The sequence below is a fragment of the Mya arenaria genome, chromosome 6 (genome assembly GCF_026914265.1).
Source record: "Mya arenaria isolate MELC-2E11 chromosome 6, ASM2691426v1".
NCBI classification, from domain to species: domain Eukaryota; kingdom Metazoa; phylum Mollusca; class Bivalvia; order Myida; family Myidae; genus Mya; species Mya arenaria.
In genome coordinates, this window is record NC_069127.1 from 77,251,547 (window position 1) to 77,264,695 (window position 13,149).

General features: G+C 39.5%; 1 protein-coding gene across 3 annotated transcripts in view; it reads right to left on the reverse strand.

Moving 5' to 3' along the window:
* Window positions 1-13,149, reverse strand: part of LOC128238959 (uncharacterized) — a 40,186-nt gene that overhangs the window by 11,927 nt on the left and 15,110 nt on the right. The window contains exons 1-2 of one of the 3 annotated variants that reach the window (XM_052955312.1): window positions 11,344-11,459; window positions 2,069-2,495 (exon numbers count right to left, since the gene is read on the reverse strand). In XM_052955312.1, coding sequence (XP_052811272.1) covers window positions 2,069-2,148 — 80 coding nt within the window. In that variant the 5' untranslated portion in view covers window positions 2,149-2,495; window positions 11,344-11,459. Of the gene's footprint in view, window positions 1-2,068; window positions 2,496-6,503; window positions 6,696-11,343; window positions 11,460-13,149 lie in introns of those variants that run through there. The other 2 variants (XM_052955313.1, XM_052955314.1) reach the window with 2 other exon arrangements.

A 13,149-nucleotide genomic window follows, 5' to 3' on the forward strand; every position in this document is an offset into this window, starting at 1 on the left:
TTAGGTCAATGGTCACAATGATTTTTAAACTGAGTAATTTTGGAGTCGCAGTCCTTGCTCACACAGGTCAGAAAGAATGTGAGAATGTTATCCGGGCCGATTAGCTCCGTTGGTATACAGACTGCTTTGCACGCAAAGTGTCCAGGGTTCGATCTTCGATCTCATGGCGCTATACTTTTCTGATTCCTTGGGATTAAAGTAACAGAAAGTAGTGCAAGTAATAGTAAAGTATAACGTGCACATGTCTGGACAAAGGCAACATATCTATCACCACGATGAGTATTAGGATTTTTTTTTAAAAATAATGTACTGAAAATATTGAAATGGCAATAAATACCGTCATGCAGATGGAAAACGAAGATAATCACCCAATACTCGGGTATTTTATGACAGAACAGATTTAACTGAATCGATTCAACCAGAAGTTGTTGAAGGCATTGTACGTAAATCAGCAAATTATCATTCTTTAACTAAAACATATCGAGGTATCGCGTGCTGAACTTAGCATATTTGACGTGTTTTTTTTCTTCAATATTTCATTTATGTATTTATTCAGGGTCCACTGTAAGCTCATGACTTGCAGGATTGTTTCTACGTTGACAGTGCATTATTTATATTTATGCCATCAATACCATATATCATTTCCATCCAGAGTATCTAATACAGTAAGATTTTATTTAGCACTTGATTCGAATTGTTTAGTGCACACACTTAATAAGGCGATATAGTGCTATGTACGTAAATAATCATACTCTCTTCAAACACCTATATTTTGACACTTCAAATGTAATTTATTTCACGAGTGGATGTTTGTTCAATCACTCTTCTTTAATATAGTTTTTGTCTTGTACTCATATGCGGCAGTCAGAGATTGGGACTTTCTTAAAAAAATATGCATGTTATTGTATGTACTTATGCTGCAATCTTTTCAACGATCTTATCATACAGTCGCTTTCTCAAACCAATATATCTGTTTAGTAACACCATCTATTTCGACAGTAATAATTGTTTCTTTTACAGTTCAAAAATAGTTTATTTGATATTCCAAGCAAACGTTCAAGATTAGAGTCGAACCCCATTGGCTCGAACTCGCTTGGCTCGATCTACTCGTTGGCTCGAATTAGATGTAAAGAACCCATTTATTTCTACTGAATGTAAGCATTCCCGCTTTGCTCGAATTTCACGAGGCTCGCGGTATTTTCGCCGGTCCCTGGTAGTTCGACCCAACGGGATTTGACTGTATTTGCAATACTGCCTTAATATTTATTTGCAACACAAACAAAAAATCTTGATCTTACGGAACGTGTTCGTACCCACGTTATTAAGATGGCCCCAGGCCCCCATATCAGGAAAATACTCAAGTGAAACCTCAATCTCATTCTCAACATTTTTCCACATGACAGTATGACATTATTTGAAATTACTAATGTGTTACTATTTTTAAAAGCACATCCTCTTGTGCATAATGTTGATTAACATCATCGCCTATTATTCTAAATACAAAAGGTACTTGAGTAAAACTAAAAAATAATTAACTGGACGCAAGTACAATATTTTCCTCTCAAATTATTATTCTATAAAAAAATGACCAAATATTTTAATCAACATAATATTTTAGTGTATTTTATTTTAAAAAAGGGTAAAACATTTACAATTTTGAATCATATGATGCTGTGATTTAATAAAATGAGTTGAAACTGAGATTGAGATTTGAGTTTTTTGTGATATTGGAGCTAGATATGCAATAATACCAACAATAGCTTTCATCATGTTGCTGCCATCTATGGTTGTAGTAGCAAAAATAATAAAGTCATATGATGCACGAAAGATAAACTATGGTTAACACTTTTATAAAACATAATAATTATCTTCTCGCACTGTCAACGACAATCAACATATTGAGAATAGCAAGTTAAATAGACGGTAAGGTGTATACGCGATGCCGTGCACAATATTCACGATAAACAATTTTGTTCATATCTTGCAATTGTGAAAATTGTGATTTTTGAACCGTTCGGTCAAATACAGCACATTGTTGAACTGTTTTCATAAGTATAATAGCTCTCACCTTATCTGCATGGTGTGTTCTCGGTTGGGGAAGGGGCGTGGCCCGGAGGAGTGGCACCGCCCTACCAGACATACGTCCATCACGCCGGAAGTGAAGAAGGGTTGCACTGATGCTTGGATGAGACTAGTAGACGACAATCAGAGTTGCGCAGACACTGGCTTCCGGTTGAGAGTGATATCAGAGTTGCACAAATGCTTGTTTCCAACTGAGACTCCGGCGACTGCAAGTCGGGGAGGCGTTCGCATTGACGGCTCCGTCTGCTAGATAGTCAGTTGTAACGAGCTGAACAAAGACTCATTGACACGTGCAATGGTAGAATGTCAAAACGTTTTTTTTTCTGGTATCCGTGATGTCAATCCCAATTGGACGTCAAATGTGTCGCGAACTCCCGGACCGGAAGAATGGACAGGCGTCAAAAATACTTTTTCTGTAATTAGATGAAGGAAGTCATTTATTTTCTATTTTTGTGTAGCAATTCCAAACCTATGTGACATTCCTCGTTCTAAAACTATCGTCCAGAACGTTATAGCTTATTGCAACCATACGAAAAAATTGAGCAGTTTTAATACAAAAACATGTATGAATCCAATCAAACATTTCAATCTCAATTGGCGTTTGCAGTTCAAACATGCGTTTTAAGTATGTCTTAATCAGTTAATGTGTTTCGTTCGAATGATGTCCACAATTATTGTGATTGTGTTTTTGAAAGGCAGATAACGAATCTCCCTCCTCTCGACTGGAACTTATTAGCAGCAGCAGACAGAATACCGTCAATAAAAAAACTTCGCGATCATGAATGCAGTTCTAGGTTTGATGGGTTCGCCTCCATAAAAGTTAATGACAGGGAAAACATAAAAGGAACAAAATGTCACTTCCCCTTATCTTTTTGTGTTTAACGACTTAAGTTATCGTTCTCTCTTTCAAATATTTTACTTCTGGTAAAGATTTATTGAATAAACAATTGCCTTTTGCTATAAATGTTCGTTTTTTTCAGACTTTAAGTATCTAGTTCTTCAATAAATTTGTTTAATTCAAGAACGGCATGAAAATGGTAAACACTGAAAAACGCTTTGTAGCAAGAGAGACCATTAGTCAGACGAGCAATCTGGCCCCTGATATGACCTCAACATATTAGGATACAAGGAAACAAATTGTAGATACATTATTGGAGAGAGAGAGAGAGAGAGAGAGAGAGAGAGAGAGAGAGAGAGGGAGAGAGAGAGAGAGAGAGAGAGAGAGAGAGAGAGAGAGAGAGAGAGAGAGAGAGAGGGTGAGAGAGAGAGAGAGAGAGAGAGAGAGAGAGAGAGAGAGAGAGAGAGAGAGAGAGGGAGGGAGGGAGGGAGAGGGAGAGAGATAGAGAGAGAGAGAGAGAGAGAGAGAGAGAGAGAGAGAGAGAGAGAGAGAGAGGATTACTTGAAACACCTGCAAGTCTCACTTTCCCAAACAAGCTTTAGTTTCTTATTTATAAGCTAAGCTTTCTATAATAGTTTGGTTGAAGCTGTGTTGTTTTCCCAATTAGCTACTTCTTTGTATTTAAATTAAGTATAAGCATGTCACTGGACCTTATGAAATAATACACTTATACCTGTTGAGCATAAGCTAACCTCTTGAATGAGAGGTGCAAACCTATACAACCCTGTCAGACCGAGTAGGACCCACAACCTCCTGAGTGAGAGGCGGACACCTATACCACCCCGTCAGATGGAGTAGAAACCACACCCTCCTGAGTAAGAGGCAGACACCAATACCACCCCACCAGACGGAGTAGAAACCACACCCTCCTGAGTGAGAGGCGGACACCTATACCATCCAGTAATACGGGGTAGAAACCACACCCTCCTGAGTGAGAGGCGGACACCTATACCATCCCGTCATACGGGGTAGAAACCACACTCTCCTGAGTGAGAGAAGGACACCTATACCAACCCGTCAGGCGGAGTAGAAACCACACCCTCCTGAGTAAGAGGCAGACACCAATACCACCCCACCAGACGGAGTAGAAACCACACCCTCCTGAGTGAGAGGCAGACACCAATACCACCCCACCAGACGGAGTAGAAACCACACCCTCCTGAGTGAGAGGCGGACATCTATACCACCCCGTCAGACGGAGTAGAAACCACACCCTCCTGAGTGAGAGGCGGACACCAATACCACCTCACCAAACGGAGTAGAAACCACACCCTCCTGAGTGAGAGGCGGACACTATACCACCCCGTCAGACGGAGTAGAAACCACAACCACCTAAGTGAGAGGCGGACACCTATACCACCCCGTCAGACCGAGTAGAAACCACACCCTCCTGAGTGAGAGGCGGACACATATACCATCCCACCAGACGGAGTAGAAACCACACACTCCTGAGTGAGAGGCGGACACATATACCACCCCGTTAAACGGAGTAGAAACCACACCCTCCTGAGTGAGAGGCGGACACCTATACCATCCAGTAATACGGGGTAGAAACCACACCCTCCTGAGTGAGAGGCGGACACCTATACCATCCCGTCATACGGGGTAGAAACCACACCCTCCTGAGTGAGAGGCGGACACCTATACCACCCCGTCAGACGGAGTAGAAACCACACCCTCCTGAGTGAGAGGCGGACACCAATACCACCCCACCAGACGGAGTAGAAACCACACCCTCCTGAGTGAGAGGCGGACACCTATACCACCCCGTCAGACGGAGTAGAAACCACAACCACCTAAGTGAGAGGCGGACACCTATACCACCCCGTCAGACCGAGTAGAAACCACACCCTCCTGAGTGAGAGGCGGACACATATACCATCCCACCAGACGGAGTAGAAACCACACCCTCCTGAGTGAGAGGCGGACACATATACCACCCCGTTAAACGGAGTAGAAACCACACCCTCCTGAGTGAGAGGCGGACACCTATACCATCCAGTAATACGGGGTAGAAACCACACCCTCCTGAGTGAGAGGCGGACACCTATACCATCCCGTCATACGGGGTAGAAACCACACCCTCCTGAGTGAGAGGCGGACACCAATACCACCCCACCAGACGGAGTAGAAACCACACCCTCCTGAGTGAGAGGCGGACACCTATACCACCCCGTCAGACGGAGTAGAAACCACACCCTCCTGAGTGAGAGGCGGACACCTATACCATCCAGTAATACGGGGTAGAAACCACACCCTCCTGAGTGAGAGGCGGACACCTATACCATCCCGTCAGACGGAATAGAAACCACAGCCTCCTGAGTGAGAGGCGGACACCTATACCATTCCGTCAAACGGAGTAGAAACCACACCCTCCTGAGTGAGAGGCGGACACCTATACCATCCCGTCAGACGGAGTAGAAACCACACCCTCCTGGGTGAGAGGCGGTCACCTATACCATCCCGTCAGACGGAGTAGAAACCACACCCTCCTGGGTGAGAGGTGGACACCTATACCATCCCGTCAGACGGAGTAGAAACCACACCCTCCTGGGTGAGAGGCGGACACCTATACCATCCCGTTAAACGGAGTAGAAACCACACCCTCCTGAGTGAAAGGCGGACACCTATACCAACCCGTCAGACGGAGTAGAAACCACACCCTCCTGAGTGAGAGGCGGATACCCACCCCACCAGACGGAGAAGAAACCACACCCTCCTGAGTGAGAGGCAGACATCTATACCACCCCACTAGACGGAGTAGAAACCACAACATCCTGAGTGAGAGGCTGATACCTATACCACCCCACCAGACGGAGTAGGAACCACACCCTCCTGAGTGAGAGGCGGACACATATACCATCCCGTCAGACCGAGTAAAACCACAACCTCCTGAGTGAGAGGCGGACACCTATACCACCCCGTCAGACCGAGTAGAAACCACAACCTCCTGAGTGAGAGGCGGACACCTATACCACCCCAGAAACTACAACCTCCTGAGTGAGAGGCGGACACCTTTACCACCCCGTCAGACCGAGTACAAACCACACCCTCCTGAGTGAGAGGCGGATACCTATACCGGCCCGTCATACCGAGTACAAACCACAACCTCCTGAGTGAGAGGCGGATACATATACTACTAAACGTCTTTCACCACCAATGAAAGGCAACGGTTTTAAAGAAGAAACGAGCCTCGGTGTGGGTAAAAAAGTATGTATATATACAGGAACCCCAAGTACATATTTTAACAGACTTTGTAATGGACCAAAAAACTCAAGCTGATGGTACATACGAAATGATAAAGCTATAAGGGTTCTGTTTCAAATCAGATACTAGTGTTTCTACTAATTGAAAAATATCAATACGAAGCTTCAGGCCAAATTTCAAAGACATTTGCCAACTGGTTGAAACAATATAATTATAAAAAATAGTAACGAGACTCAATAAAAAATATCCCCAAACAAGCTGTAGAAGAGAGGATTAAAACGATCGAATATTGAATATAAAAAACGCCATAATTTACCTGCGAATCGCTTAATTAATTTCTCGGATGCATAGAATGAAAAAAGGCGCACAATATTCCAGCGGATCCTTAAGAATCCTAATTACCACGGAACATCATCACATTACCGGTGCCTAACAAGACCGGTATATCGACCAGAAATCACACACAGACGTTGAAAGTGAAACGATAAGCGCACGTCCATCGTTTACTAGAATTCGTTTCCACTAAATCATCCCATACAAAACACGATAGCCCTATACAAATAAATCATTTTGTTTTATGAAGCAATCAACAGATGAGAATCGATCATTAATATTCCGAAGTATCGATCTTGTTTTAACATCGTTCTCCAGTTTTCTTAAAGGAACATATCGCGTAATAAATACAAAAAAGTCAATATGTTTAAAAGTGTTGACAGGTTGTGTGCTTTGGGACATATTAAGTTTTTACCGACAGCATGTATCGACATACATCACACATATGACAAAATAACAACAACAACAACATCAACAACAACAATATCAACAAAGCAACATAAGCAGATAGTGGCGATACCGGCACTACATGCACTAATATATGCTCACAGACACGGAACCGAGGCTATATGAGACCAGCAAGAGCTAAAAAGAACAGAACAGTTCACAACCAGGGGCGGATCAAATTTGACTTTAGAGGGGGCCTAACTTAGGGGCATAACCTTTTGTATGACCCACCATAAACTTTTTTGCATTAAAATGTTTTCGGTGGGGGGATAAATGTTAACAATTTCCAGTCCGAAGTGCATTTTGGGCATATTGTATTACTTTATTTCCCCTACATTACAATATAAAATAAACTTGGACGATTTGAGGGATGCCCCCCTCCCCTTCACGCACACGCACACGCACACGCACACGCACACGCGCACACACACACACTGTGCCAAACGTGGAATTCATTTGATATATTTTGTTTTTAAACACGTACGTTGCCTCCAAACAAACTATATTTATGAACGTTTTTGAACAATTAAATATGTGTACAAAGTTTGAACAGTTTAGCGCCCCATCATTTAATGTTCCTTCTTAATCTCAATATTTACTAGTGTTCCTTTAAGAAGGCTCGTAATTAGTTTATTATTGTTGATTCACAATAAACAAAGGATGGGGATAAACCAGACATCTCACATCGCCATTGTTTGTCACGACGATAGGCATCAAAAGACTACACTGACATTTCAACTCTTAGGCCGAACTTAACAATCTTGAGTATGTTAAGTTGGTTGTAGGTACGCTTAAATGCCATATACGGCAGATGTATTTCTAATATATCTTCATTACCTTTCGTTAATTATTCGAAACAAGCCTATGAAACAACTACAAAAAGATATCGAGTCTTATTTAAATGACTGAATAATTTTATTTAAATACTTGAAGAGTAAGTTTCTAAACCTAAAGCTGCACTCCTACAGATAAAACGTTTTGACAATTTTTTATTGTTTTGTCTTGGAACGAGCCATTTTTTTTATGAAAATCCATAGAAACCAGTTGAAGACTGCTGACAAAAAATTAGATCGCAGATTTTTATATTTAAGTTAAGTTTTATGCATTTTTCTTAAGCCATAAAACACGTATTTTCGAACGGAAATAAGAAAATCTGCGATCTGATCTTTTGCAATCTTATATCACTGGTTTGCAGATATTCACGCAAAAATTTGCTCCTTACAAGAGAAAAAAAAGTTGTAAAAATGGTAAATCTGTGAGACGGCAGCTTTAATGTTAAAATTAATTAATGAACAATATAAACAATACTCGATGATCAATAACCAGCACCATCACAACATTAAATCCACGAATGCCATTCAAACTTAAAACTATTTTACTCCCAATGTAGTTCGAAGAAGGAAGTAAACATGTATACCATATAAGTTATAAAAAAAATCATATTAATTTAAGGTTTGCCTTTAAGGCGTATGTTTTTCTATCAAGAAATCTAATAAATTACCCGCACTCATTATGATAAGATGTTTTTGTGGTTAGATCATATTTAGTACAATTCTATTTAATTACCGATCGAAACGCGAGATTCGATTTCATATTTAGCGGCTGATAAATGAATGGTAATTAGATCGTTTCCCGTCCCCTGGGTGGTAAGACAAGAGGTATTATGTTTGCTTTTTTATTCTAATAATTAATGTTATAAATATTAACCGATTATCTTGTATCTTCATTTGAAATAAATAAAAAATGACTTACATTAACAGTAATACTCGCTCGAGTAGCTAACTCCTCCACAGACTTAGAGCACATTAATATATTTGAAACATTTCGAAAAGAAACCTAAAACTTCTATTAAAAATGTAATCTATGTTACCCAACTAGCAATAAAACTATTGCAGTCAGCATTTTAACACGACCTATCTATTGTTCAAACACTCAACTCGTATACCGCCAGGTTCATATGCCATAAATAATGGGGCCTTAAAAGCTTTAGAACATCAGGCGCCGCAAAGGAAATAAAAAGGTCCCCCTAAGCCCCGGTCTTACTGTTTTCTTTGCCTTTCTTTCGCCTTTTTGACTTATTTGTCAAATGTTCAAACTTCAGCGTGTGTGATTTCTATCAGTTTGAGCTTTAAATATTACAAGAGCCCGTTCAAGTTACGAGTTCTGCCTTTAAACTAGTTTTAGGCCTCAGACAAGGAACTATTAATAATTGAATATATATTGTTTTGAACTTTTAACAATTCTACATTGCATCCATCGCAAACATGTCTTTGATTGCTGAATGTTTTGATTGGTAAGCAGCGTTCAAATGATTCAAAGAATAACATTTTTAGATCATTGCAAACATAAGAAGCGCATAGAAAAGAACTGTATATGTAGGTATTTGCAAACTTATGTTACTGTTACGCCATTCAATTACAATTATATGATTTTTTTGCAACTTAAATGACTTACACATGATTCAAATACATGCTAACATAACCAGCGTATTATTATTTAAATATGAAATAATCAAATAGATGTATTCTGTAGATCTTTACCAATCTTGAGAATCTTTCCATAATCTGATTTACGATGGCTTCAAAAGTATTTTTTCTCAGGTCGAGCTTATTTGACCATGATGCTTTTTAATATAATAAACAAAAGAAAATTCGAACCTTTTCATCCTTATCCTTATCATAAGCGTGATACCACGCTAGACATTAACTTAATACTTACATGCACTTCGATCTCATACGTATACAGTAAAGCATCCCAATCTAAATCCACGATGGTCGGCGTAAGAGTTTCATTTCAAATGAAGTAGCACCACACAATCATTATGTATTTGTATGGTATGTTACTCATACCCAATAATTGTTCATCAAAGTTTACCCCCCAAAACTTGACGTTTGTACCTTCGAACCTTTCGTTAATTCCACATTGATCGACATTCGATCTGTATCGAACTTTTATTATTTCAATGTTAACGTTTCATATAATATTCTTTTCATAAGTTCAACAATAGTATCGTTATCATCAAAAGCACCACATGTTCTGATTGACTCACTTTGAAGGGTTATAATGATGCTTGAAAGAAAATGAATTTAGATTGCAAAGTTTTTTTTATATGGATATTGTTATAATACTGTTATGAAATATTTTGAGCGAAGGGATATTATAGAAAAATTAAAGCAAACAAACATTCCATCTTTGATAAGAGCTTGCAATGACAGGGTCGAGGACTTATATAATGCACCTCCTGACACGGGTGACAGGTACTCGATTTGGGGATAAATTTCATGCTGCTTATATTAATAAATTCCGTATGCATATCAAGTCAGATTTTGATGCACACGAAAATCACGGCATATTGTGTTTGTAACTAAGCTACCCCGAGCAGTTCTTGTCGTTTCATTTGCAGAAAAATCGAGACCTTGGTCTTATGTTGTCGTCGTCGGCTTAATGTAAAATCTTAAACATAGATATGTAACAATTCAATCTACTCATATGTGAAGCAACGGCCAATACTCTGTCGTGTTACGACTCTTGTTGAGACCCCCTCGTTACGACCCTTGCTATGACCCCCTTATTGTGACCCCCTTGTTATGATCCTTGCTAGGACCCATTGTCATGACCCCCTTGTTATGACTCCCTTGTCACGACCCATTGTTGTGACCCCCTTGCCATGACCCCCTTGTTATGACACGTTGTTATGACCCCCTTGTCTTACCACCTTATTGTGACCCCCTAATAATGATCATTGCTCTTACCCCTTGTCATGACCCCCTTGTTATGACCCCCTTGTTATGACCCCCTTGTCATGACCCTCTTGTTGTGACCCCCTTGTAATGATCCTTATTATGACCCCCTTGTCATGACCCCCTTGTTATGGCCCGTTGTTATGACCCCCTTCATATGACGCTTGTTGTGACACCATTGTCATGACCCGCTTGTTGTGAACCCCTTGTTATGGCCCGTTGTTATGAACCCCTTCATATGACCCTTGTTGTGACACCCTTGTCATGACCCGCTTGTTGTGAACCCCTTGTTATGGTCCTTGCTATGACCCCTTGTCATGGCCCCCCTGTTATGGCCCCTTCTTATGATCCCCTTGATGTGACCCCTTGTTATAATCCTTGGTCGAATGAGTAAAACGGACGAGCGATGGCTCGTGGTGTTTTAATTTAGCTAATTTAGCTCCGAAGCCTGCATTTCTCTCCATGTTCTGCATCATATTTAAAACCCGCAGAATAAACATGGTCCTTGTTAAGAAGCGCCTTGACTTAATAATTGCATCAAGAGAAATAAAGAAATAAGATTGACTATGTTACACATCCGTCTTTTATAGCTAACGAAACAACCAAAGTACAATACATGACTGAAAAGGTGTTTACCTGATAATGGTTCACTGTATAATCCATTCTTTTCCGTGAATGGAATTTCAAAATGTATTTTAACTTCACGTGCAGCATCGGCCTCACAGCGTTATCAATTTCACACTAGACATATGCAATTGTGCATTAAACTGTTATGCAAACCACACATTACAAGCGAAAGCTTCACGCAGACAGACGATTATCAAATGTTGCGACGACAGACAATGTAAATGGAGCTGTGTTTGTGCTTTAAAGGGTGGTTTCCACATAACTTTGTGCGTTTATACCATACAATGGGTCGAATGTTTATAACTTTGTTAAAGTTTACGATGTTAACATCTTTGTTGTTAACTTTCATATCTTAACTGTTCTGCAGAAAGTGGAATGGTTACACATGCGATCTGCAGTACTTCTTATAAGATTTGAGACAACTGTTTCAGCTGTACTTGTTTTGTTCAAATGTATGAGCGCATCGAAACATATTTCAACTTTTAAAGTTATCAAAGTTGTTAACATTTCAATTAGTTCAAATATTCGGCCCATTATGCATACACTTTAACACGTGCATACACGTGCACTAGTGGGTGCGGAAGGCCAAAAATTAAACGTCAAACGTTCATGTTTTATTTAGAATTGAGAAACAACCTTTTCAGGAGTGACACATACATCGATCGATGTAATAAGGCGTTTACCAAAACTTACAAAAGAAGGTTTTATCAGAGATTGGATAAAAAAGCATTTGCAGTTTTTCGGAAAAGTCTGTCGACAATATAAATACCTATTTATGTCAAAATGCCCGAGACTACAGAATCAATAATGTCCTGTAGTCTCTTGATGATATATTTTCAAATAAGAAAGGTATTTAACAATATAATGAAAGTAGTGGACTGAATTCATTTCCTGGTTACAAAAATGCAAATATATTTCTTAAAATAGCTGAAATCCTTTTAAAGCCACACAACATTGTTGATTTGGAAGTCTTGAATATTGATACACTAAACATTCCAATTTCCGAAAAAAATACAAATACGTTTAGTTTGAAAATCCGTTATTGAGAATCTTGTTATTACATTTACCCATATTGCAACGGATGTATGTATTAAACTTGCTCAATATTGAACCTCGCATCTTCTGGTCTTTAAAACCATTTTCACAGACAACAGAGATGATCCGATACATTATCTTAGTTGATTTCGATAAAAACCGTTTGTCTTCTTAAAATCGACATAAAAACTATGAGTATACTGTTCCAACTATCATAATGTCTTTATATAGAATCTCAATATGTATTTTTTTATTTGAACTATTTTATTATCAGCAAAACAAAGATCTAAAAAGTATACCTTTAAAGTTCACATAATTTAAAACGGAACCTTAAAATACTTGAAGTTACCGATATATCAAAGCTTGAACGGTTTATAACACCGGCAGATGTTTGATTTCAAGTATTTGAACAGAAAAAAGTGACATTTTACGACCCGTAATTGATTTGAAAAATACAGCCTTAGTGTTAATCTCATTTCGAGTGAGTTTATCTTCAAAGAACAAATTTGTTAAAATCATAATTTACATATACAAACATAGCCTTTCGGCGCTATATGCGCGTCCGATCTAAAAATAGTTGCAACATGTAAACTATTGAAAATGATACTTTTTTATGTTGTATCGAAAAGTTTTCTTAAAATATATATCAGATTGGGACGCATTGACTATTTTATGCATGACAAGATTTAGCGTCACTCAGCAGGGGCGGATCCAGGATTTGACGTTAGCCTGAGGGAGTGTAACTTATGGGACGTTACCTTTTGACTTGCGCCCCTCCCT